This window comes from Neopelma chrysocephalum, unplaced genomic scaffold, assembly GCF_003984885.1.
Source record: "Neopelma chrysocephalum unplaced genomic scaffold, ASM398488v2 Primary Assembly neopelma1_97377, whole genome shotgun sequence".
Classification (NCBI taxonomy): Eukaryota; Metazoa; Chordata; class Aves; order Passeriformes; family Pipridae; genus Neopelma; species Neopelma chrysocephalum.
Window position 1 is genome coordinate 90,706 of NW_020926018.1, and position 25,169 is coordinate 115,874.

Below are 25,169 nucleotides of genomic sequence, written 5' to 3' on the forward strand. Positions count from 1 at the left end.
CGATTCAACATTAGAGACTGTTCTCACCCAAAAATCAAATCCCCAAATACATTGTGTTTCCTTGTCGCTCTGCATCACCCACCAAGTGCACCCAGGTCCTTGAGCAAAAATGATCCCATGGGTGGGTTTGCCTTTGCTTGACATACTTTTACAGCCAACTTCTCTACCTGAGCAGCGATGTCTTGCCACAGTTCAGCAGCCCAGATGGGTTTCCGTCTGTGCTGCCAATTGGCCTTTTTCCATTGGTCCAGCCACCCCCACAGAGCATTTGCCACCACCCACAAGTCAGTGCAGAGGTAGAACACTGGCCATTTCTCTTGTTCAGTGGTATCTAAAGCCAGCTGGACGACCTTCAGCTCTGCAACCTGACTTGATCCCCCTTGTCCCTCAGGAGCTTCTGTGACTCACCACCATAGGACTCCATGTGGCAGCTTTCCATTTTCAGTGTGTCCCTACAATACGGCAGGAACCAACAGTGAACAGTGTGTGTCACCTTTCATTTTCTGGAAGCTGATTATATGGTGGGGCCTTCACAGCACATGTCACCTGATCCTCCTCTGGTAATAATCTGAAATTTTCACCTTTGGGCCAGTTTGTGATGATCTCCAAGATTTCTGGGCAATTGGGGTTTCTTAGCTGAGCTCGCTGTGTGATCAGAGCGATCCACCTACTCTACGTGGATCACGTGGCATGATGTGTGGAAGGGGCTTTCCCTTTGCACATCCAGCCCAGCACTGGCAGTCAGGGTGCCAGAAGGAGCTGTGCTTTGGTGCCAGTCACTTCTGAAGTGGTTCCAACCCCTTCAGAAGCTGCCAGGATTTCTTTTTCAGTTGGGGTGTAACAGGCCTTGGACCCTTTGTCTCCCTGACTCCAGAACCCTGGGGCTTGTCCTCGAGTCTCCCCAGGTACTTTTTGCCAGAGACTCCAGGAAGGACCATTCTCCCCAGCTGTAGTGTAGAGCACAATTTTTACATCCTGTCCTGTCCTGACTGGCCCATGGACTACTGCATGGGCAACCTCCTGTTTAATTTGTTCAAAAGTGTGTTGTTGTTCAGCACCCCACATAAAATTGTCGTTCCTCTGGTTCAGCTGCAGTTTGAGTGGCCTCAGTTCCTGTAGGTCTACTTTCCTCCTCCTGAGGGTGTGAGGGTGCTGTCTAGTGACAACCAGTGTCTGATAAATAGTAGCCAGGATCCAGCACACTGCATAACTTTGCATCCTTCTGTAACTGCCCCAGCATTTTTTCTTTCAAATATCCTGCCACTTTGTCTGGGTCCTGTAGTTGTTCAGAGGTGAGCTTCCAAACCATTGGAGCAGAATAGTCCTTCAAAAATTGACCCATTTTCTCCCACCACTCATGACTATCCAGCCTTGGGGTAGATCTTTGAAAGACCCTCTAAAAAAATCTCTTTTGTAACTCTAACCGTGGTGTGGACAGCACTGAGGAGACCTAGCAGACTTAGCAACAAAAACATGTTGTCCTTAACATCCAAAGGGAATTCAAAATTCTCAAAAGCTGTTATAACATGCCTGAAGGAGAAAAAGAGGGTAAAAAGCTGGGAAAAATCACCCTTCTCTTCCCCCTACAGGCTGGGTATGATTATTAAGGAATTCCCTGAGGTAGCATCGAAGGCCAGGGCAGGAGAACAACACTGAAGACACATCCTAAATGACCCTCATTACCTTTTACGTTATCATGTCATAAGCTGATATCACATAGTACAGCAAAAAAGCAGCAATGCTGATCCTTCTACCTGCTCTGAAACAGAGCACTGTGAGGAGCATGATGTTCATATACGGGAGTTTATGCAGGGTTAGGTACCACAACCAGGTGAACAGACCCAAGCAACATTGTGACCTAATAACCTCCAGGTCTTAGCTAAGGCCCCTCCTGGCTACTGCAAAAATTAACTCTCTCCTGGCAGGAACCAGGACACCCCATTTTCTAGGCAGGGGTAAGACTTGTGCATGTTTCCAGCTACCTTAGAGAGGGAACATGCCTATGGAGTTATCTCCAAATAATGTCCCAAAGCAAAAAGCAGCAGCTTTCCATCCCTCCTACTGCAGTGCATGGTCATCATTGTGCAGGACGATACCTCTCCTCGGCCCCACTAGCTCTGCTGCACATGTGTGCCTGTCTTGGGATTCCTCTGCTGCCATCATGGAGGCAGCCTGAAAATGTTGGTCCTTGATCTAATGCTGACCTGGTGCTTCAAGCAGCCTGCCCACGCTGTTCCGTGCCTTGGTGGGGTAGGGATGTAGCCAGAGCCTCGGCAGAAGTGGTATCCCCGGCATCCCACACACTCACTGCTTATTTACCACTCTCTTCTCTCCCAGGTGAGGCCTTGGGGATTAAATACCCTGTGCAAGTGCCATACAAGCGGATCAAGAGCAATCCAGGGTCAGTGATTATAGAGGGACTGCCCCCTGGGATCCCCTTCCGGAAGCCCTGCACCTTCGGCTCACAAAACCTGGAGAGGATACTAGCTGTTGCTGATAAAATCAAGTTCACTGTGACGAGGTACATGGCAAGAAGTGTCAGCTGCCCCATGAAGGGGAAGAGGAGGGAGCCCACCTAAATGCACCCTCTGCTTTGTAGCCCCACTGGGGCAGGTCTGTAAATGCTGTAAGTGCCTCCAGCCCCCCAAGGCAGCGATTAAGTTGACAGCTTGGGTCAACAGAAAGGAGGGGACCATGAAATGGACACTCCTGCTCTTTCCTCCCACTTGCTGCCCGGGGAGATGGTGGGGCAGGCACTATCAGGAGAAAAAGGTTCTCGGTGCTATTGATGTGCAAGCAGAGAACTCTCAGCCCCTTTTTTAGGAGGCATGAGGCAGATAATTGCTGGTGCAGGGAAGTCCTTTAGCACTGCCTGTTCATAGCAGGGTCCTCTTACTTTCGCATCCAGAGGGGATGGACACAAGTGGGAGGGGAAAAGCACTTTAGCTGTGTATCACACTAAGGTGACACGGGGAAAAAAATGGACTTTTAAGAGTGGCTCCATCACCCTCTTGCTGGACCGTGCTGCCTGTCTTCTTACCGACAGGGTACATGCTGCCCCAAGCAGGGATCTCATCCCCACAGAGCTCCTGCTGGTCCCCCATGAGTTGTGCCACAGCATGCAAAGGACAGGCTGATTCCCAGCCTTCCCTGGGCCATAGGAGGGTGTTCTATCCAGGCATGCTGGCTTCCCAGTACCATTTCATTTTAAAATCTCCTTTTTTTCTTATTTTTCACAGGCCTTTTCAAGGACTTATCCCCAAACCCGGTAAGAGATGATGCCTTTTTGTCTAAGCAATGTATTTGCCAGGTGTTTAGCGGTGGTCAGGGAATTGTAAACTGTGGATGGCAAGCAATAATTTTATCAGCTGGAGAAAGGTTGTCCCAACTTCACTTTCCTGGGTTTCCCACTTTGGTTTTGTTGTTGTTTGGTGCATTTGTTGCCTGAGACAGCTGGCTTTAGCATCACCCATCAGTACTGCTGCTGTTTCCTTGAAATGATGGCAGTTTTCAAGGGCTAATCTAGGGCAGGGATCTGTTTTCTATTTAAGAAAGCACCCACTTTCTTAAGTGTTTTCTTAAAATAAATCTGCATTGCAATGAGCTGGCAAGTTTGGTGGCAAGGGAGGGTCATGGGAAGGGTGGTTAACCACAGGGGTCCATGTTGGGCTGCAGCAGCGTGGCACTGAAAGCCCACTCCAGCTTGTGGGAATTTCGTGTGCGGATACACTGGGGAAGTTGTGGCAGAGGAGAGGACAGGGTGTCTGGGATGCACTCCATACACAGCTGCTCAAATCACCATCCCAGAACCGTGTCCTTCACTGTGTATTCCCACAGTAGCTTTGTCTCTCATTTCTAGGCTGCCACGAAAATAAAGCTGCCATCAGAAATGTGGGTAAAAACCTGTCTTGATTTTAAATGTCTGTAATTACAACTATTGGAAGAGCACAGCTGGGTGCAAAGAACCTTGTCATCTTTATTCATGGCTTTCCATTTCCTTGGCCAGCCTCCAAGGCGATGGCACAATTTAGGAAAGACAAATATGGCAGAGAGGAAAACATTTATATGCCCCTATTTGGAACAGCAGAAAGAGCTCTAACAAAAGGTGAGCTGTCAGAAAAATTCAGGCATGGTCTTTGTGTTCACCTTCTGTGTCCCTGTGTAGGCTCCAGCCAATGATGCCTCAAGACCTCTGTGGACCTTGGCCTTAGACTTGTAGCTAGACCTTAAGTGAGCTCTCAGTGAAACACGAGTTTTGCAGAACTCTTGTTTTCCACGGAATCACATGGTTATGTATCTGCTCCTCCAGCCGCATCTTGTCTTCCCATTCCCCAACCATAATCAGTGTAATTGCGTTAAGAGACCCTGATCTGACACAAATCACACCATTAACAAAGGAGAACATCAGAAGGCAAATACTTCAACATGCTACCTGACTGGGAGATGCAGCCTGATAAATAGAGATGGAGAGGAAATTGATTTTCTTTTTGACACACAGCATTTTTTTCTCTCCTTCTCCAGCTGAATGCTCCCCATATGGACTGGCCCTTCTACTGCAAACCTAAAGACATATTTTATTATGTGTATTGTGGTACCCTGAGTAGACTCGGCAGGTTGCAGCATCCCTGCCGGGCTCAGTGCTTCAGTCTCTCTCCTTCCACTGAGGTTTTAAATAAGAGGAGTCACAGATGAAGGGTTTTCCTTACTTGACAGCTCAATTTGTTATAGATTATTTCCCGTACTTGCCAAATCTTCAGAGACAATTCCAGGACTTATAATGGTTTTCTAGTAGTCAGATTACCATTGGAATATCTCCTTGAGAAAAGAGCTATTTGTATTTTGCCCCCCTGAAAAATCCCCACTGGTAGCAATTAACCTGTCATTTGCTTTTCCATGCCATTACACGAAAGTTGATGGTGGCAACACAGTAGTACACTCACTGCCTTGGCTTTGATCGCTTTTCATCTGCCTTAACAAAATGAATGATTTCCAACTAGCCATAGTTCACTAAAAATTTAAATTTAAGAGCATCCTTTTTACCTCAGTCTTGTGTAGTGAAGCCCTGCCATGTAAAATGAGCAGCAGTGTGCTTGGCCTTAAAACAAAATCAATAAAAATCACTTTTATTTCATAGAGGAGGGTTAAAATGAAAGCAGTAGTTACTCCCAAGCAGGATGGTATTGCAGAGGTCTCTAAAACTGGAAAGCCCAGGAGGTGACTTTATAAAGGTAAGGGAAATTAATGGGTTTTGTGGATCACTTTGGCCAAAAATCACATGAAAAGTACACATTTTAAGGAAAAGGGGAAATTTAACGTAATTTTTTAAAAAATCACTTTGGAGTGATTTTAGTTGCCTTTAGGTTAAATTATGGGGTTTCATTTGCTTTAAAGTTGTGCACCTCCTGCATTGCAAAGAGCATTCCCAATAAGTGCAGGACCATGGATCTCTCTCTCTTGTGGACACCCGTTTTTTCAGTGCAACAGAAACAGAGAAAAGGATTTCAATATGATCTGAGCACCTCAGTGCTTTCTTCTGAAGATAATCTGTAATTTTTCTGTTGAGGTGGTATCTCCCCTCTATTGGGAAATGGGGATGGGGGGAGCTGCTGGTGCAGAAGCAGCTGGGGGCGCTGTGCCTTCAGGGATGCTGTTTGCACAAGGAGGTGGATTTTGGGGGGAATGAAGGTGGTGTTTGGAAAAAAAACCCATCCACAGTGCAGGTTTGCAACCTCTCAAAGGTGGGAAAATAGCCCTGAGACCACTGGTACCAGCACTTCACCTCTGTGACTCCCCCGAGGGCTTTAACCCAGAAGCACAACCCTCCCGGCATCCAGAGGTTTTTGTTTTGATTTCCAGTGTCTTTTCTCCGCACTGCTAAAATAGTCTGGTCTCTGCTCTGCAAAAAGACCTTCAAAACCCCTTTTTGAAAGCAGAATGATCTTTCACCATTTAACAGGAGTGAGTGAGAAGGGGTAAAGCTCCAGTGCTGTAAACACTGTGCTTATCCTTTCTTGTTTTCTTTCCTGAGGCACAGAGATACAAAATTGGCTTAATATGAGCCTTTGAAAAAAAATATCAAGCATAAGTAATCTAGCACACACATAAAAAAAAAATCTTTCTGTATGTTAATTTTTATGTGCTTTGATTGAAAATGTACACCAGCTACATCTGTCCTATTCCCCAAGCTCCCTACCACCCTGATAGATTATTTCCCATACTCCAATTAATAAAGTAGGGCAGGCAGTGTTCTTTAATTAAAAAAACCACACATGCAGGCATCCTTTTTAGATTTTTTTTTAATCACAAGAACACAATCCTCCTCAAGACTTTGATGAGATGTGCCTTGCATTAGAAACTCCTAGCAAGAAAAAAAAGAAAAGAGGAAAGCAGTGATGGGGCTGAGCACATCTTGCTCCATCACCAGGTTGCTTTTTGAGGTCCGTGTGCCTCTCCCTTTACCCATCTGCCCTGTTTACCCCTCGTGGGAGCAACCAGGCCCGGGGTGAATTATTTTTCACTGTTTCTAGTCTGAAGGTGAAAATTCAAGCAGATAGTGTGAATAGGTGTGGAGCTTCAAAGCCTGTCTGTGATTCCAATCACCTTTTTCTTTCCCTAATTTTGGTCTCCTTTTCCCATTTGCCTGTGTGTTTGGCATCCTCTCGCTTTCAAGAAGGCAACACCATTGCCCAGCTCATCCCAACACTCATGTTCACTTTGCTCTTACCTCCCTCCTGCTCCCCACCACCCTTATATCCTGCTGGGTCTTTCAGAGACCACCACTGCATTTTTCAGGGTGCTTATCACAGGGTGAGATGAGTACTGCTCCATCCTGGCTGTGGTCCAGCACTTTGGGATGCAGGCCATACCTCACAGCATTGTGGCCCTGAGCCTAGTGGAATGCTTCCCATGGTTAAGGCTCAGCACATGTGGGTTAGCAGGACAAGAAATTTTAATTATCTTTCTTAACCAGCATGATTTCATAACAGCATCTTGAAATCTTCCCCTCAAATGCTACAAAAACCTTTGAGTTGCTGCCAACCAAAGGAAATACAGTACTGCCCTTCCTAAACTGATTCTGATCCATATTGGAAAGATGCTGCCATGTGTTTCTGTACTTCACTGCTTGCAGTCTGCTTGCACTCCTGTCTGCATTCCTCCTTGACAGAAGTCATGCCAGCACCTTGTTCCCTCTTGGTTTGGACTCTAGCTTGGCTTTCCCAGCGTCAGCATAATCCATCTGCATCTCTTTCCCTTTGCATAAGCATTTAGTGCTATGGGTGCTGCCCTCAGGGTGCCCACTCAAGCAGACTGTCACCAGTGATTTGGGAGACCAGGCTGCAGAGAGCATCACTTATTTTCAGTGATCATGCTGTGTGACAACAAGTGGCAGTGCTGCAACCACTTATGGCAGGATTTGTCCTGCTGCAGCCCAGGGGTGCAGGGCCCAGCTCAGTGTCCCAGCTTATGAGGGTCTGAGGTCTGTGCCCAAAGCTCAGTGTGTGCAATTGCCCTGGGCAGAACCCTATGTTTTTCTCTTCCTTTGGTGCCACTGAACCGAAGGGCTCTCGTCCCCCACACAGGGCAGCAGCAGAGCACTGTGCTGCAGTGGCTGCTTTCCTGAGCTTCCTTGAAATGTGGAACACGTATTTTGAGTTATTTCAGATTGCTTATGCCTCTGTTAAGAAAATTTGGACACATGCTCCTGCTCTCTCCCCAATCCCCTCCAGTTTGCCAGTGCCAGTGCACTGCAGTTTGGCAGTAAGAGCCTCCCCACTGAGCCCCTTCCTTGCCCTGATGCTGCAGCCTCAGCTTCCCCACCGGCTGCCCCTGTGGCTGTGACTTCAATGGGATGAGCCGCTTCGTTCCTCCTTTTGCCCATCATGCAAATCCTGGCCCTAGCCCTGTCCCTGCAGCTTTTCACCAGGAAATTAATTTCTTTTTGATATTGCTCATCACTTTGGAGTCAGTGGCAAGAACCAGCCTCTCCTTAGGGACTCCTCTTTCTCCTGTTTCCCCCCATTGCTGCAGAACTGACACAAATTCCTTATTTACTTTTCATCTGCTTTAACCTCAGAGTTTTTTCTCCTCTGGTGCTGGAACAGCCGTGCAGCACAGCCGCTGCTGCTCTGGCACATGCCATAAATGCTGCCATTCAACCGTGCATCCCTGGGCATGTGTGGACCTTGAGCTGCCCAGGAGTGCAACATATCTCAAGGGATGCTCGCAGGCTCAAACACATTCCAAACAAAGCGGGTGCTGGTTCAAGGTGGAGAACCCAGCTCACCACTAAATAGCTCACCCAGCAGTTATTTAGCTACTGAAAGTGTCTCTGTGCCAAGGAGCCTCAGGACCAGAGGAGTTTTAAGCTGCTAGGGACAGGGTCGTCCTGGGTTTTGCTTTAGTTTGTGACCAAGAAACCAAGCTGCAGCACTCATGGCTCTCTTTTTTCTTTCTCTTTCTTTTCTTTTTTTTGTCTTCCGGTAACTTGCACTGTAGCCCCTAGACGGATAACATCCTTGGAAAAAGCGTACGCTGCCTTGAATGGTACGTAGCTCAGTTGATCCATCGTAGATGGTAGCAGACAAGAAATGCACTTGCGTTTTAATATGGGAATGAAAATGTCTAAACCCCCCAAATTTCAGGTATTTTTTTTCCTCTCTGCTCTGTTTCCCTGTGATACTCCAAACTGAATGCTACAGTGTTTTATTGTTGTTATTATTCTCTCTCCATTTCTAAGCACTGTTGCTGTAGTCCCTGGGCATCAGAGCCAGTTCTGCTCCAGCCAAACCACCCTGCCATGTTGTCCTCAGCTCATCCATGTGTCCCAGCAATTAGTTTGTTAAAAATCCACTTACCATTCAACAGAGAGCTTGCATGGATTTGGGCTGGGGGTTTTTTGCTTTGCTTTAATACATACCCTGGGCCAAGGTTGGTGTGTAGCCATGAAGGCTCGGGGGATTTAATATGTAGACTAATGTATAGGAGTAAGGAAGAGCTCTCCTGCCTGTACCTGTGGCAGGGCAAGGCAGATCCAGCGGTAGTGCAAGCAGCCAGCTGGAATTCTGGCTGCGTGTCTAGGTGACAAGTTTATAGCTCCGTTTTAAAAACATACATGTGTTGAGGTTATTCTAACTGCATTTAAACCTGAGTTACTGTGGAATAGCCTCAGTAAAGACAGCAGGTTTATTCTGGATTTGCACAGGGGTATAACTGAATTGCAGCCATGGAAGCTTGAGGTGGAAAGAATTCTCTTAGGAGTAAGGGCCAGATCCTGGCTGTTGTAAGCATCCTGCCATGGCTGGGTGTTTCTTTGATGTGTCTGGGATTGGCTGCAGAAGGAATCTAAGCCACATTCTCAGTGGGATGTGTTGGGCAGTGGCAGTTTTCCTCATGAAACAGGCTTTATGACGTGTTTTGGTAACAGAAGATTTTTACCCCATGTGCAGTGGCCCAGTGGAGGAGGGGCATTGCCTGGAGCAGCACTCAAAGGATGCTGTTGGTGGCATGGGAAGGAGAAAGGCTCCACTGGGTACCCTGCTCGGCCATGCTGCAGCTTCACTGCCAAGATCAAGGCTCTGCACGTGCCATCATGAACACAGAACCATTGTTTATCCTTGCGATACCTTGGATTTGGTTTTGTGTGGGTTTTTTGAGTCACTAGAAGAACAGGCAGTGATTTGGATCCTGTTGTCCAACAGCAGACACCTAAAGCCCAGTTTAATAATTACTAACTGTAACTTGGTGTTTTTCAAAGAAACATCAAGTTCTGACGAGGGAAAAAGCAAATGGTGCTTTAAAAATGTGACCATATGGATGTAAGTGCCTATGGAGTCCAGGGCTCCTGGCTTCAGGCAAGTAGGATTGGGGAAAAAAGGTTAATCAACTGGCTACTTTTTGGAAAAAAAAAAAGGTAACACAGAGCTGAAGCCAGCAGCATGGATAAACCTGCACATTTCAGGAGCAGCAGTGGCTTCCTTGAGTTGATTAATTCCCAAATCCAAATGGGTAAAGTCAAAGGGACATGGAGATCTCTCTTGCCTTGGGACGGAGGGGCAGGTCCCCAGGAAGCAGCGCCACTGGGCAGAGCCTCCTCTTTGGCTTCTCTGTTATGCATGCTCAGTTCCAGGTTTTTCATATTTGTTTGTGTTCTTAGATGGGAATTCATGAGTACTGCCCACTGCAAGGTGGAAAAAACCCCTTGGGATCTTGTTTCTGGCACTCACGTCGCTTGGGGCATGAGCGGAAAGGAAAGAGCTGCTTCATTTTTCAGTCCCAGAGAATTACATGAGTGAGAACACTGAATTTTGGTGTTTCTTTGTCTGCTACCATCTACACATCCACACGGGTGTGTATATACAGCCCAGAAACTGAGCATCGATGACAAGGAAGTCACAGAGGGAGCCTATAGGGTTTGACCCCACTGGTCTGCCACGGCCTCTGAAGCAGCGCTGGAAGGCATCACCTTGAAATCAGAGCTCTTTGGCAAGATCTGAGTTTCATCTGTTCTATTTATTTTTTGTTCCATGCCATTCAAGCTGCTTTGTTGCCCTTTCTGGATTTGAAGCACAACTTGACCCTGGGGTTTCTTTGCAGAAATGTCTTTTTGTTTTTTCTTAGTTATATCAAGGCAAAACAATTGTTTTCCAGGTGGAGAAGAGGCTTTTTTGAGGCTGTACTGTGCAGTAGCAGAGTGCAGAGATTTAAGGGTGCCAGCTTCTCTCCAGCACCTGCAGCAGCAGGGTGGCCGAGGTGTGGGATGGGGTTGTTTCTGCCAGGGGTGCTGAGTGTTGGGCTCAGTCTCATGCTGAGGGACTCGTGATGGGTTTTCACCTTGTGTTTGAAACAGAACTGCCAGCCATTTGTTTGCTTAAAATCAAAACAAAAATCATGTGCTCAAAATAATCAAAAATCATAATCATGTGATTGCTTAAAATGAAACTAAATAGCTTCAGACTGGAGGCAGAGGATGCTTGGATCCCTCATGCCAGGGTTTACACCTTGATGCTATAAAAACCCACTGTGGGACCCCACCTGGAGCACTGCATCCAGCTCTGTGTCCCTCAACACAAGAAAGACCTGAATCTGTTGAAACGAGTCCAGAGGAGGCCACGAAGATACCCCAAGGGCTGGAGCACTTCTGCCATGGAAACAGGCTGGGAGAGCTGGAGGTGTTCACTTGGAGAAGAGAGGGCTCTGGGGAGACCTTAGAGCCCTTTCCAGTACCTAAGGGGTACTCTCTCCAAGAGAGCTGGAAACAAACTTTGAACAAGGGAGAGGACAAGGGGGAGTGTCTTCACACTGGCAGAGGGCAGGGTTAAATGGAATATTGGGAAGAAATTACCCCCTGTGAGGGTGGGGAGGCCCTGGCACAGGTTGCCCAGAGAAGCTGTGGCTGCCCCATCCCTGGAAGTGTTCAAGGCCAGGTTGGACAGGGCTTGGAGCAACCTGGGCTAGTGGAAGATGTCCCTGCCTGTGGCAGGGAGTTGGAACTGCATGGTCTTTAAGGTCCTTTTCAGCCCAAACCTTTCAGGGATTCCATGATGTCTACCCAGTGGCTTGCCAGCCAGGGTGACAGTGCCTGCCTTGGGTGCAGTGAGGGTTCTCTTTGGGAGGAGAGAATGTGGGAAGGAGACCCCACTGAGCTGATCATGCACAGCACATCACAATTGGCTCGGGACTGGAGGGGTGACCCCAGCAAGAGGCAGATAAGGTTCGTTCACTTGGTGCTTTATACCTCTAGGGGTAAAAAAACATCGAAGGGGACCTGTAGTGACCCCTCTTGTTTGTCCTGGAGCCTCCTGAGGATGCTAAATAGCTGAGGGTAAAAATCTACTGAATTAGGCACATGGTTTGAAATGAGAGAATGGAGGAGAAACTGTTTAGCATGATGAGGATAATTGAAAAAGCTAGTAAAGCCAAGCTGATTATATGACATATTATAAAACAATACTGTACTTAGGAGCCTAGCCATAAAAGTGTTCTCTCATTCCTTGATGTCACTCGTGGGAGCATTCACAGCACTGAGGGCTTGAGCATCCATTGCTTTGCATTTTTTCTAGTCATTTTCTAGTCATACACCCCTCAGCGTAGATGTGAAATGCTCTCAGCCATGGCAGTGCATGGCAAATGGAGATCTGTCAACATTTTAGAGCTGCTTTGCACAGTTCTGAAAGGCATCACAGGGTGCAAGGATAGAGCAGCACCTCTGAGGTGTCCCCAGCCCATGCTGGGGCAGAGGGACAGGGACACCGCCCTGCATTTTGGCAGTGGGATTAGTTTTCCAGGGGCTCAGAAGGAAACAAGGTGTGTTCATGCCTGTCTTTGCTTTTGCAGATGAGGATGATGCCAACAGGCTCGGAGAGAAGGTGATTCTCCGAGAGCAAGTGAAAGAGCTTTTCAATGAAAAATACGGTGAGTCTCCGCCTGCATGCATCACAGAGAGAGCCTGGTTTTGCTGACAGCAGCTGTAGTTAAAATTAATTCCACCAAAGGCCTCTATTTATAGCCCGAGCACACCGCAGCTGCCGCAGCGCAGGTTCCATCCTGCTGCTCCACATTACAGCCTGTCCCCAGGAACATCCCTGTGTCTTGCTTCTGGCAGGTGGGACTGTGACCTGCTTGTTGACAGCTCATCCTTGGCAAGGGGAAGGAGGATGGCAAAATGCAGTACAGGAGCAGGATTGGTTCGGTCTGCTGTCAGCCTTTGATGCATTTTTAACATGGCACGAGCCAGATACTGAGTGTGCTGCCCTGTGCCAGCCCCTGCCTGCCAGGCTGGGAGCAAGGCTGGAACCCCATCCTGACATGCAGCGTGTGTGGGGAACAGTTTGCTGAAGCTGCAGTGGAAAAGGAGGTCAGAATATTAACAATTCGAAAATGCCATCTGCAGGCTCCTTGTGCTACCCAGCAAACCTCTCCTTCCACCCATCCTTGGGAAAAGGAGCAGCAGGAATAGCTGGGGGTGGGAGGACTGTAGGAGCCAGCGCAGGGTGCATGACCCTGCATCTTGACCCTGCAGGTTGGGCTGCCCCTGCTCTTGGCTGTCCCCTTGCCATCATAGGGGCACAGCTTGTGTAAGTGCAGTTATTTTTCAGCCTGTGAGTCCCCAGGGCTTCACAGCCAGGCCACAGCAGCTCAGTGGCACCCCACAGCTTCAGTGCGGTGTCTAGCCTCCCTCCCCAAAATAACTGCCTGAGGGAGAAGGAAAATAGCCAAACTCATAGCAAAGCAGTGAGGAATGTCATTGCCCTCCTTTCTCATCTCCTCTTGTCAAGGCTGCTCACCCTTCCCAGCCCTGTTTATATTGGGGTGCTGCTTGCAGCAGGAGCTGTGTGCTGCTTTGAGGGTTGATTTGTGTCACTGGAGGTGCCAGGTTATGGGCACAGCACCCCAGGAGGCTGGTGCCCATGCTCTGAGCATCTCTATCCATTCAACCCTTGGGAGGGCTGAGCCCACAGCAGACCCCTGCTTTCTCATGGTCCTGGCACTGTTTATGGAGCAGAAGATGCCAGGTAGGCTCCAGGGACAAACTTTCTGTGAGGAAAGCCAGAAATGTGGCTGAGGCACCACTCACACCTTCATGTTTTGGGCTGCAGAGACACAAGGCGGGAGCAGGATCTTACAGTCAGAAAGAACCAGCACAGGAGGGAGGGATGTTCACTGCTCCCCACCAAGTAAGAACTGAAGGGGTATCCAGAGAGGTGAGCAGCAGGTTTAATCACACAGAAGGAAGTCCTTTTAATGCAGCAAGGAATTAAATTGTGGTATTTCACTGCCATAGGATGTTGTGGAGGCCAAAGAGAGAAACTGATTCAAAAAAATGGGCAGGAGTGATGTGATGATGTGATGTGATGTGATGTGATGATGTGATGATGAGGCATGGCAGTGATATCCACCCCAGTGATCCCCTAGAGGGAAGTGGAAATGGGCAAATCTCTCCCATTTGCCCCTGTCCTGGGCTGTGTCTCATGCTGCTGCTGCTGCTGGTCCAGCTGCTGGTGCAAGTGCGGCAATGGGTGTGCTCTGAACTCACCTGAGGCTCCTGCAGAATTCTAAATGGAGGCTAATAGAGCAGACAGTAAATTGGGCAGGTAGATGTGAAACAGCTGGGTGGGGCGTGGCTGCAGCAAAGGTCAGGCATTATGGCAGCCATGGCTTCCCAAAGTCCCCTGGAGCTCTTGGTCCTTCAGTTGGTTGGGTCTGGAGCCCCTTGGGGTAAAGCTGGTATGCTGTCCTCTGCTCTGCCATTACAGGAGAGGCTCTGGGCTTGAACCGGCCCGTCATGGTGCCCTATAAACTCATCAGGGACAGTCCTGATGCTGTGGAGGTTACTGGGTTGCCAGACGATATCCCGTTCAGAAATCCCAATACCTATGACATTCATCGGCTGGAGAAGATCTTGAAGGCACGGGAGAGCATTCGGATGGTGATTATAAACCAGCTCCAGTAAGTCCCCCCAGCTTTGTGATGGGGGAGGTTACTGTTCTTTAAGTGTTGTCTTTGCTTCTTCAGCCACGAGTGGGGGAACTCACCACAGGGCCACCAGAGCCACCACGTACATTGTCCTGTGCTGCAGGGAGGTGCTCACCCGTGGGTGGGCACAGCAAAGGGTTAGCAGGGCTGATTTTTCCCCTCTTTCTTGTGCAATTTGTGATGATCATGCTGGGAAGGGACATGACATGGGGGCAGGAAACTCAGAGACCCAGCTGAGTTCTTTCAGGTTGCTTCCCTCTGGGGCACACTGGGGATGCTCTGAGTCCCCTCTCCATGCAAAGGGGTGTTGGAGGAGGCAGCTCAGGGTTGGGGTCTGGGCTGTGTCCCAGCATGGGCAGGCACACAGGGTGAAACAACAGCATCTGCCTGACTCACCCCTTGTCTCTTCCACAGGCCATTTGCCGAAATCTGCCCCGAGGTCAAACAAACAGGTAAGGGAAGGGCTAGGACATAACTGGCTTTCCCAGCTCTACAGGAGAGAAAATACACAGGCAAAATGGATGGGGGTTGTGAGGTGGTGTTCGAACCTCCCACATCCCTAGGGCCGGCTGGGGAGAAGGTCCTACCTCAGTAGGCTAAGCATGTTCATTAGCAAACCATCCTCTTAAATGATTCCACTTCTGTGAGATGCAGGAAGACTGGGCTGTTCGTCTCAAACTTCCAGCATATTCTGGAGGATGTGATTATCTCTCTCCCATTAGCAATTTACTCACCATGAGCAATTTATTCACTGGTTAAATTTGATCCATTGTTTAGCACTTGAACTTCTAAGGAAACAAGGTTGCTGTGATCACTGGGAATGTGTTTCTCTCTCTGTCCCATCCTCCCCAATAAATTTCAGCCAGTTTTAATCAAATGTGTCAGAATTAGCAACCCTAGAGAAAATTATGATCCTATTAGTGTTATGAAAATAGGTGGCTTTGTAGAGAAGGGAGATCTGGCAAGCAAGAGCATGCCTTCAATGTGAGGAAAGCTGGCAGCTCTGTGCCAGATCGTGGAGGCTGAGCAGGTTGCTGCGGGGAGATGTTCTGTGGGAGGCGAGGTCAGAGCAGCAGGAGGAGACCCCACATTTAGGGGCCACTTGCAGGGCTTGGACACCTCACGCCTTTCCTCTCTCCTTGCAGAGAAAGACATCAGTGTTCCCAAACGGAAGCGGAAGAGGATCTCTGAAGGAAATTTGGTATCTTCCTCTTCCTCGTCTTCCTCTTCCTCCTCTTCCAATATGGAGTCTACATCATCAACAAATCAGATCTCACTTGTGGTAAAGCCTTCCAAATATTAGGGGGGTTACTGCCTACCTATCTTTCTGCTTCTGGATGCTGCTCTTTGTTCTCGAACTGTCACCACCTCCCTCTGCCTGACAAACACTATTAAGTGTGATGTAAAATGGCACAAGCAGGTTTGGCAAAGAAGGGGACACACCTGTGGGGCTACCTTTTCCTGCTGGGTTTCTCTGGGGGAGGTCAGCAGACCAAAGCATCTGCCACCGCTTGGGGCTCTCCCACATCCCTGCTGGGTGCCATGGGGGTGCTCAGCTTTAGTGGGAGCCACACGTGAGCTGCACACAGACTCGAGCAAGTTCTCCCACCCCACTGGGTTAAAACACAGATGCTGGTGGCATCGTCTCGGGCCCATAGCACCTCTTGGCAGGACCCAGTGGTTCCCCATGATCTGAGCTGTGCCGGGTGTACCTCCAACTCGGTCCTGGGAGTAATGCAGAGCTTCAGCATGCCACAAACCCACAAAAATAGGGAACAAATCAGGGAGATGCATACAGCTGCACTCCCTCAGGGCTTGGCTTTGGTTGTGGATGGCACAAAATAAAACTCCCCCCGAAAGAGCAAGAGAAATACAAATTCAGAAGTTTTTTTGTCAAGTTTGCCAGTGGTGTTTTGGTTTGGGGTTGGTTCTTCTCTTCTCCTTGGAAAGTGGGAGCAACAGCTGGTGTCAAAACATGTCAGAGGTTTGATGTATGCATGGTTTTGTGTTGTGTCCTAACAGAGACTTTTGCCTTCTTTTTCTCTCCCTCTCTTTCAGCAATGGCCCATGAACATGTACATGTTAGACTATGGTGGTCTAAACGTCCAGATCCCAGGACCTATTAACTATTAGACCTCAATACCGAATAAGAACCTCAAATGAGAGAATAAATAAATAAATAAATGTAATTTATGTAAAAAGTGTATATTCCAATATGTATCAATGCCTTTTAGTTTTTCCAATGATTTTTACACTATATTCCTGCCATCAAGGCCTTTTTAAATAAAAATAAAAAGTGTTGCCTTGCTCTTAAAAGTACTTATTTTATTACATATGGTATTGATAAATAGCATTTATAGGTAAGAGTAAGGGCAGAAGGGCACCCCTGGACAGACCTTGTCAGGCTTTGGCTGCTCAGTAAATCCTTAGTGTCACCAGCGCTTGAAGCCAAGAGGTCTGAAATGTTGTAATGCTTAATTTAATTTAAATCAAAGTTGTAAAAATCCATGTACAGAGCTACCAGAGGAGTGGTACCGAACTGCAGTGGTGACAGAGGAGGGAACCAGCCCTTCTGAGCATCAGGCACCTGCACTCGTGAGTCCTGTTGGCTCTGGAGCTGAAGTGCATTTGCATTAAGAAGGAAGGAGGTTTCAGGCCTCCCAAGAGATGAGATCCTCCCAAGCCTTCCCTTCCAGCCTCCTGCCATCCCAGGTCTTGGAAAGGCACAGAAGCATTGGGTTGCATGAGTTTAACCAGAGTCTAAACCAGGAAAAGATTTTCATCCATTGAAGTCCTTCACTATTTTTGATTTTATGATTATCATTCTATGACTCTATGACTTTCTGGGAGGCTTTTATGCCTTATGGGGGAGGAAGTTCCTTCAATAGAATCACAGAATTGTTTCATTTGGAAAAGACCTTTAAGATCGAGTCCAACCATTAACCCAGCTCTGCCATGTTCGCCACTAAACCACATCCCTATGAACCACATCCACATAGATTTGAATGGGATTTGAGTGGGATGATAGTGACTCTTGCACTTCCCTGGACAGCCTGTTCCAATGCCTGACTCCCTTTTGGTGAAGACTTTTCGATAACACGCAATCTAAACCTCCCCTGGCACAACTTGAGGCCATTTCCTTTTGTTACCTGGGAGAAGAGACTGACCCTCACCTGGCTAGGTAGTTGTCCTTCTAGGTAGTTGTATAGAGCAAGAAGGTCCCCCCTGTGCTTCCTTCTCTTCAGGATGATCCTGCTGAGGCTGCACAGGTTCCAGATTGCTTGGCCACTGCAAGTGGCAATGCTGAGGGCATCTGGGGAAACCCCTGGGCTCCTCCACACACCCTGGGCCACTTTGCCCCATATAAGAAACAAGGCAATAAATTGAGGGATATTATTTGAAATTTCTGCCTTGTATATTCCACCTCTGGAGTTTGGCAGCAGAAGCAAATGGCCCTGACTGCTGTTACTAACCATTGCACATTTTTAATTTGTGCTTTATGCCTGCTGAGAGCCATGCACAGGTGAGACACAGTGGGAACTAATCCTGACATAAGGAACTAACAAGAAGAAACATCCTGGCTTGGGTGTAGGTAAATGCAGCTCAGCATGAGCCACCAGGGGATTGTAACTTTGGAGTCATCCCAAGCAGCAACACATGGCATCACTGGGGGGGTGACTATTGCTGGGTGTCCCTCCAGGATGCAGGATGGGTCACAGCCTTGTCACAGAGCAAAGCTGCCATGACAGCAGCAGCTGTGGTCTGCCAGTGGGTGGAATGTGGTGGACACAGGATCAAAGTCACTCATGACAGTTTTTCTGAGTGCAATGTGATGCTTTATTTGTTTTACATGTTTCTGGTCTGCTTGAGTCCATGTCTCTTCAGGCCACAGAAGAGTTTCGGACAGTTGGTAGAAGTGTTATTTGATGGTGAGTAGGAGTTTTTCAAGACAGCTGCAGTTTTATTTCCTGGCTCTGGACTTGCATTTGCTCTAGAGTTAGATGTAAATGATCACATGAGAGAACAAAATCCTAAACAAATGTAGGATAGTGCACAAAGGTGGCAAAGCCTGTATCAGTGACCCCAATTAGAAATACAGTTTGACATCTGAGCAGTTGGCATCAAAAATGGAGTCTTGTTTCTGCCCGATGCTCAAACCTGCAGCATCTCCAATTAGGAAACAAAGAAACATGATTCAGGGGTAAAAATACATTTTTCTCTTCCCAAATGTCTGAAAGGGGCTTATTCACAGGTCAGATCCTACTGAGTAGGTGTCACCTAAGAGAGCACACTCATTATATTTTGATTTTTTTTTCTGTGAAGAACATAAAGGTCTGATGCCAGAGCACTGAAGGCAGTCGTGCAGATCAGTAATGATGGGGATGTTGGAGGCTGCCCATCCCAGCGTCCCTCAAGCAGAGGCTCTGGCAGGGTGGGGCTGAAGCACTGCGCTCATGCAGGCCCTAATGATGCTGCCAAAAGGCAGGGGTGAATGCAGGCTATGGAGTTAAATTAGAGAATGGGAGCTGTGCTGGGAACTAATGATTTGATTCAGAAAGCTGAATGTAACCATAAAGGCTGTAAATGGTTGAGGGGGGTGGAAACTGACCAAGGAGACTCTTCTCCTGCTGGCATCCTCAGCATCCTCAGCTTGGAGTCTGGTGAGCAAGATGGGGCAGGGGAAGGCTGGCTGTGCCTCTCCAGCACAGGCTAAGCCAAAGCTCTGGGCTCAGATTTTCTTCCCTAAGTTTCCTGATCCATGATATGAAGCTCTGCATATCCCCAAGCCCCACTTTCTAACAGGCAGCTTGTGCCCTGCCCTGTATGCTAAGCCAGGGAGCCCTGCATCCGCCTGGCACCTCCAGGTTCCCCTGGCTGGGTTTTGAGGCTGCTGAGTTCTGATAACAGATATATTTTGCAGACTGAGTAGCAGTGATTCCTGCTGTAATTTTGAGTAGTTTAAGGGCCACAGTATCCACTTCCATTTTCCATGGCTGGGGTGGGAAACTCTTGCCTGGTGCCTGTGTTTGCTTGTGACCTAGGAGCGCTGACCCTTCCCACTTTGGAAAAATGATAGATCATTTACTTTATTACTGGCTTCCCTCAGCTGTAATTCTTACAGCTTCCCTAATCTTGATCCTGCAGTGGCAGAGTGGCACTTGTTTTTTGTGTATATTGTGATTATCTGCTGAATGGGAGCCACTCCATTACAATTAGATGAGTGAAGATGCAGATCTTAACACTTCCGCTGTGTTTCTCATTTATTACTTTTCAAAGCCTTTGGTGTTTTTTGGGGGTTTTGTGTTGCTTATGTGTTTACAAATCCAATAACAATCTTCATTAAGAGTTGCAAAACATGAAGCCATTTTGATCCAAGACAGATGGCAGCTAAATGAAGTTTAATTAAAGAATGAGAGCTTTGATTCAAATCATTTTTTAAAGATATAGTGCACCAAGATGCTAGAAAACAGTATAAACAGCATCTGTGCTTTTATTCAGAAGCCTGAAGGCATTTGCAAGGAATCCCTTTGCAAAGCCTGGAGCAATTCTGGGTTGTGGGATGCAGCTCAGCAGACAGCACGGCTGGTGGGTGCCTTCAGAAACCACCTTCTCCTGACACTACAGCAAGACTGAGAAACTAATAATGCACCAAAGTGCGAGATCTTGCTTCCTTCTTTGTGTGTTTTTTTTGTTTGGTTGGTTGGTTTTGGTGGTTTTTTTTAATTTTTATTTATATTTTTGAGGAGTTCAGCTGATGCCAAAGTAAGACTTGGTCTGAGCTACAACCAAGTTTCGAACTGTTTCCCAGCAGTCATCACAATCCACTCCTGCCCGCAGTATCCAGCCCCTTCCAGCTGCTCACAAAGCAGCATGGCTTCACAGACATTACCTGTAGTCATTTGTAACCTACACAGCTTAGAGCAAGTTCCTTATCCAAGGCTAAAGCCAATGGAATAGAGGCTCAGGTGTTGTGGGAGGCTCCGTCTGGGTGGTGCCTCAGGAGCTCCTGGGCAGCTCCAGCCAGGGCTCAGCGCTGCCCTCCAGGTCAACCCCCATCTGCCTGCCTGGCCCATTGTATGCCAGTGCCAGACGGTGCAAGGTGGAGGAAAGCCTGGTGGATGTTTTTCCATACCATTTCTGCGGTCCCAGTGAGAAGCACTGGTTTCTGTGCAGGGTCTTTCATCAGCACAGTGCACACCGGAGCCTTTCCAAGGAGTGGCAGCTGCTTGACAGCGCAGTGACTTTCATTTATTTCGTGTGTCTGCAAGTTGTGTGACCTTCAGACAATGGCTTTGCTTCCCCACATAACTTTTTGCATATATATATATTTGCAAAACTTGGGTGTGTATATATATATATTTATCTCCCATATAACTAGTATATAACATATAACTTGTGCTTTGCCATTTCTCGAATTATTTTCTCCTGTTAATGGCTCAAGCACCGCTCAGTTTAGACTGTTAATTCTATTGATTAGGATTACCTAATCCAGAGAAAGGAACTCCACTGATGTGCCTGTGCTGCTGGACAGGGAGAGCTGGTGGGTAGCAGTGACACTGGAAGCTCTGGGGTCAATTGAGGGATGGAGTTGCAGTGCTGCAATTCATGGAGAAGCTGCCAGTGGAGTACCTAAGTCTTTTGTAAAATGAATGTATTGCAGAGCTGTCTCACACTCAGATTTACAGGTCTATGGGGTATAAAGGCAGGTTGATGTAGCTGAACTGAACTGGAGCATTCTCATGCAAAGACTAATGTCTTTTCACAAGTGGGGTTTTTTGAGGGGTGATGTTTAAGTGGAATGAAGCTCCATGAGGCATCATGAAATTTATTTATTAGTATTTTTCCCAATAAGATTATGAAATGGGCATTCCTAGAAGGGACAGGCCATCCCCAGCAGGATCATTTGTCTTACTAAATTGGTTTCATAGTCCTCATGGTAGAGGCTGGGATCTCATCACTGCCACCAGATTTGGAGACACAGGGCTGTGGCACACCCGCTGCTGCCAGCAGCTCAGGGAGGAGGCGGCTCTGCTGCTTTGCCCTGTCCTGCTAATGGCAAATGGTAGCAAAGAAGATGGATGGACACCTGCCTTGGCAGCTGCTGCGTGGTCACAGGAGGGTAATGAGGCTCCTCATTAACCTGCACACTAATACCGCTCTGAGAAGGGCCTGGGCAGGAGCTTTTTAAGACAAAAAGGAGGAGAGAAAGGGTGGTGGGAATGGTTCATCGAGGGTCAGGGAGTCATCTGTGCAACTGGGTGCAATCCAGCATCACCCACCAGTGAGGGGCTGCTGCACTTAGGGCATGGCCCATCCTGGGAAAGCCCCTGGAAGTGACTGCAGTTGCGTAGCTTGTGATCACAATCTCTCCTCCTGTACTGCTGCAAAGTTTTCTCCAAAACACTTTCCACATTTCTCTGACTAAATCAACACAAATCGTTTCCAAGCAGGTGAAGTGAACTAAGAAAACAACCCCCACATGTAGCACCATCACTGCTCTGCTCTGTGGTGGCACAGGATTTCTTCTCTGTTCTAATGGTGCAACATTACCTTGCCATCTTGGAAACCTCCAGCTTTAGGACACTGGCTGGTGTCAGCCTATGGAGAGCTGACTGCATGCTCAAGGTCTTATAAAGGATTATAAAATCCGCTGGAAAGAGGTGCATCCAACTTGTCTATGGGTAGTGAGCTTCCTTTCAGTTGCTCTTCTAACAATAATGGCTCATTTTAAGTTGCTGGTTATGTTGCTGATGTCTGCATCAGTAAATCTGTCTTCTGTTTCAACCAGTACAAAAAAAAACCCCTTCTTTTTCATGGCCAAATGTCAATAGACTTGAGTGCAAAATAATTGATGATAACGTTGCAATATGCTGATTACATTTAGAAGTACTGTTGCCTTAAGAGACCTTGGAGAAAAAAAGACTCCAGGCCAATTTAGTGTATAAGATACAGAGAGTAGGTCCTTTAAACTCGGGCCTGAGATCCAGGGATGTGTGCACCTCTGGACAGTGGTTCTATGATTTTATAATAAGGTCCATCCAATCCCAGATTTGTCCAGCCCTGCTTCTGCCCCCCAACATGCCCCTTTGGGAATTGGGTTTTGGGTCTTTGGGACCCCTTTTCCTCATCTTCATCTTCTTTGCAGCATGCACAATTCTTGGAGTTCCTCCAGAGTTCTGGGCTTGAAGGTCAGTGTCTGTGTGGTATCTTCTGGTCCAGGCCTTAGGGTGTTTTTCTACAATTCTACCTTGAAAAGAAGACTAAACACGCTAACAGAATTTAGAGGGATTGATATGGAATGGGGTAACAGAGTTCGGTATGTGTAACTACTATGTTAAGGGTAAGGGATATAATACAGCTACATTAAAATCTACATTCACTACACAACTACTTCTAAAATCTACAAAAGTTAAAAAAACCCAAAAAGCTCTGAGGCATCATGCTAATAGATCTGCAGGCATATAAGGAACAGTGACAGTTGATGGTGTTCAGCCAAAAATAACTAAGGTGGTCTGGTGTTTGCTTCAGGAAGCCCCTGTGGAGGACAGCACTGATGTGTGAGAAAGCTCCCGTGCAGAGTTCTGACATACTGCTTGTGCTGGTGCTGCCAGAGGACCTTCCCGGGAACATCACCTCTCTGGGAAGGATGGTGATGGATGTGGACAAACATGCTCTCACTCAATGAAGACTCCTGAATGGTTAGTTTGCACAAAAAAATACCCAGCTCTGCAGCTGAGGAAAACTGATTCTGATTTGGACTTCTCACCACCAAGATGCGCGGGGCAGAGCACTCCCTTGCATGTCCTGGGCAACCTGTGAGGACCACTGACTGCTTGATGCTGTGCAGTTTTCAACTCCTTCACCGTCACTTTCAGACGGCTTTTGGCCCCTTAGGAGAAGTTGTATCTTGGAGAGATCGGTAGATGATGAGATGACAGTCAGACCTCCTGAGTAGCTCCTAACCCTGGAAGATGATCCCATCACAACCACCCTGCTCCTGCTTCTTGCTGACGGTCCCCAGCCATGCCTGCACCACCTGTATGTAGGAATACCTAGGGAGAAGGACAGTGCCTAGGAAGATTGGAACCATAATCTGAACACAGGCAATTCCATAAAATTTTTATTGGTTTATTTGAATTTTTTTGCTTCTGTATTTTTTATAATTTAGCTGTCAAGGAAATTGTTCTGTAATGTAGAACAAAAATGCTCCCAAACTCCTTTCTTTCGGAAAAAAAAGATTGAGTAGAAATGTCTGTTTTCTTTTATTGCAGACAAGTACAAGAATCCCTTTTCACCTGTCGTGGGTATTTCTATCAATTACTGTGGTGTCCAAATTGCTGGTCTGTTTGTCAGCAGCTTGATCTAGGCTCCATAATCACACTTGCAAGGATTTCTTAGGAGGGAGCATGAAGGGGGAAGAAAAACCCAAACCAAAAAAACCCCAAAACCTTCTCTTGGACGATAATGCTTTGCTGGCAAACTCCTGATCTAATTTCCTCCTATGAGCCAAAAGCAATCTAAGTTTGAGGGACTGGCTGAACACATGAGGCACAAGCACTGCTGGCTTCTGTATCATTGAATGAATATGCAATGCATTAACTCTGGACCTGAGCTATTGCATTTCTCTTTTGCTCATGTTGTCCTGTCTGCTGCCCAGGACTCTCCACCAGGCCATGTAAGCCTGGCACTGGGCTGGAGCAGGCCCAGGGTATCTGGTGGGATGCTGGCACCTCTCCCTCTGTGCCAGCTTGTGTACAACACTCTCAGCTTTCAATTTAGAGACACTTGGTCCCTGGCTGGTGTGGCTGGCAGGAAAATTTGGGAAGCACAAGCTTCTACATCAGTGTCTGTACAAGCCTGCAAGGGCAACAACTGTTCAGAGACATGAATAATCACTCAGCAGCCATGGATGCTTTTAATGTCCATGTTAACCACTGTGCTTATTGAAGCATCTCACCACACACATTTGCTGGGTTTTCAAACTTTAGTGATGGAAGAAAATGCATTTAGGGGTGACCTGCTGCTAGCACCTGCAATTTTGGATAGCACGTTAAGTTGGGAGGTTTTATTCTGATCTTTGGAAAAATGCATATTTACTGTCACTGTAACCCTCTGTCGCAAATGGTGAATTATTTTTTAAATGCTTCCCTCTTCTTTTAGAAGAGTTACAGTTCACGAACCAATGTAGAATTCTTGCCTGCCCTATAGACTTTATATTGTCATTAAAAATGACGGTAATAAAAGGTTCTTGATCACTTGATCTAAGATATCACTGTGGGGGTACATGGAACCAAGACATTCTAGTAAACATTCCGTGCTAAACTTCTCAGAACATACTTAACTGAGGACAGAGCAATACATGAGAGGAGAAAACAGTGCCTGTGCTTTTCCTAGACAAATATTTGCACTGCCCATGTGTTCAGCAGCCTTATCACATGCACCACATTCAAAGTAAAAATACAGGATGCCTTTATTTACTATTTAACAGAAAAAAACCCATAATTAAAGAAAACCACAGAAAAATCTAGACAACTAGAGCAAAGGAAAATGGGTAAAGGAGCATAAAATAAGCTTATATTGATCTGTGTGCTGGAAAAATAGGGATCACTATAGTGTTGTTCCGGTCTGTCATCACTGCTGTGCTGTGACACATAGAGCACGTTACTGTTCCTGGGCTGAATTGAAGCTACACCGTT

The 25,169-nt window shown here is 47.2% G+C and overlaps 1 protein-coding gene across 7 annotated transcripts in view; it reads left to right on the plus strand.

Moving 5' to 3' along the window:
* Positions 1-16,788, plus strand: part of LOC113961643 (general transcription factor II-I repeat domain-containing protein 1-like) — a 69,146-nt gene extending 52,358 nt beyond the window's left edge. For 3 of the 7 annotated variants that reach the window (XM_027672066.1, XM_027672067.1, XM_027672069.1), the window contains 9 exons: positions 2,338-2,521; positions 3,240-3,268; positions 4,007-4,105; positions 8,497-8,544; positions 12,334-12,411; positions 14,253-14,445; positions 14,887-14,924; positions 15,618-15,754; positions 16,531-16,788. In XM_027672066.1, the coding sequence (XP_027527867.1) occupies positions 2,338-2,521; positions 3,240-3,268; positions 4,007-4,105; positions 8,497-8,544; positions 12,334-12,411; positions 14,253-14,445; positions 14,887-14,924; positions 15,618-15,754; positions 16,531-16,605 (881 nt within the window). In that variant the 3' untranslated portion in view covers positions 16,606-16,788. The remainder of the gene's footprint in view (positions 1-2,337; positions 2,522-3,239; positions 3,269-4,006; positions 4,106-8,496; positions 8,545-12,333; positions 12,412-14,252; positions 14,446-14,886; positions 14,925-15,617; positions 15,755-16,530) is intronic. The other 4 variants (XM_027672068.1, XM_027672071.1, XM_027672073.1 and 1 more) reach the window with 4 other exon arrangements.
* The last annotated feature ends 8,381 nt before the right edge of the window (positions 16,789-25,169 follow it).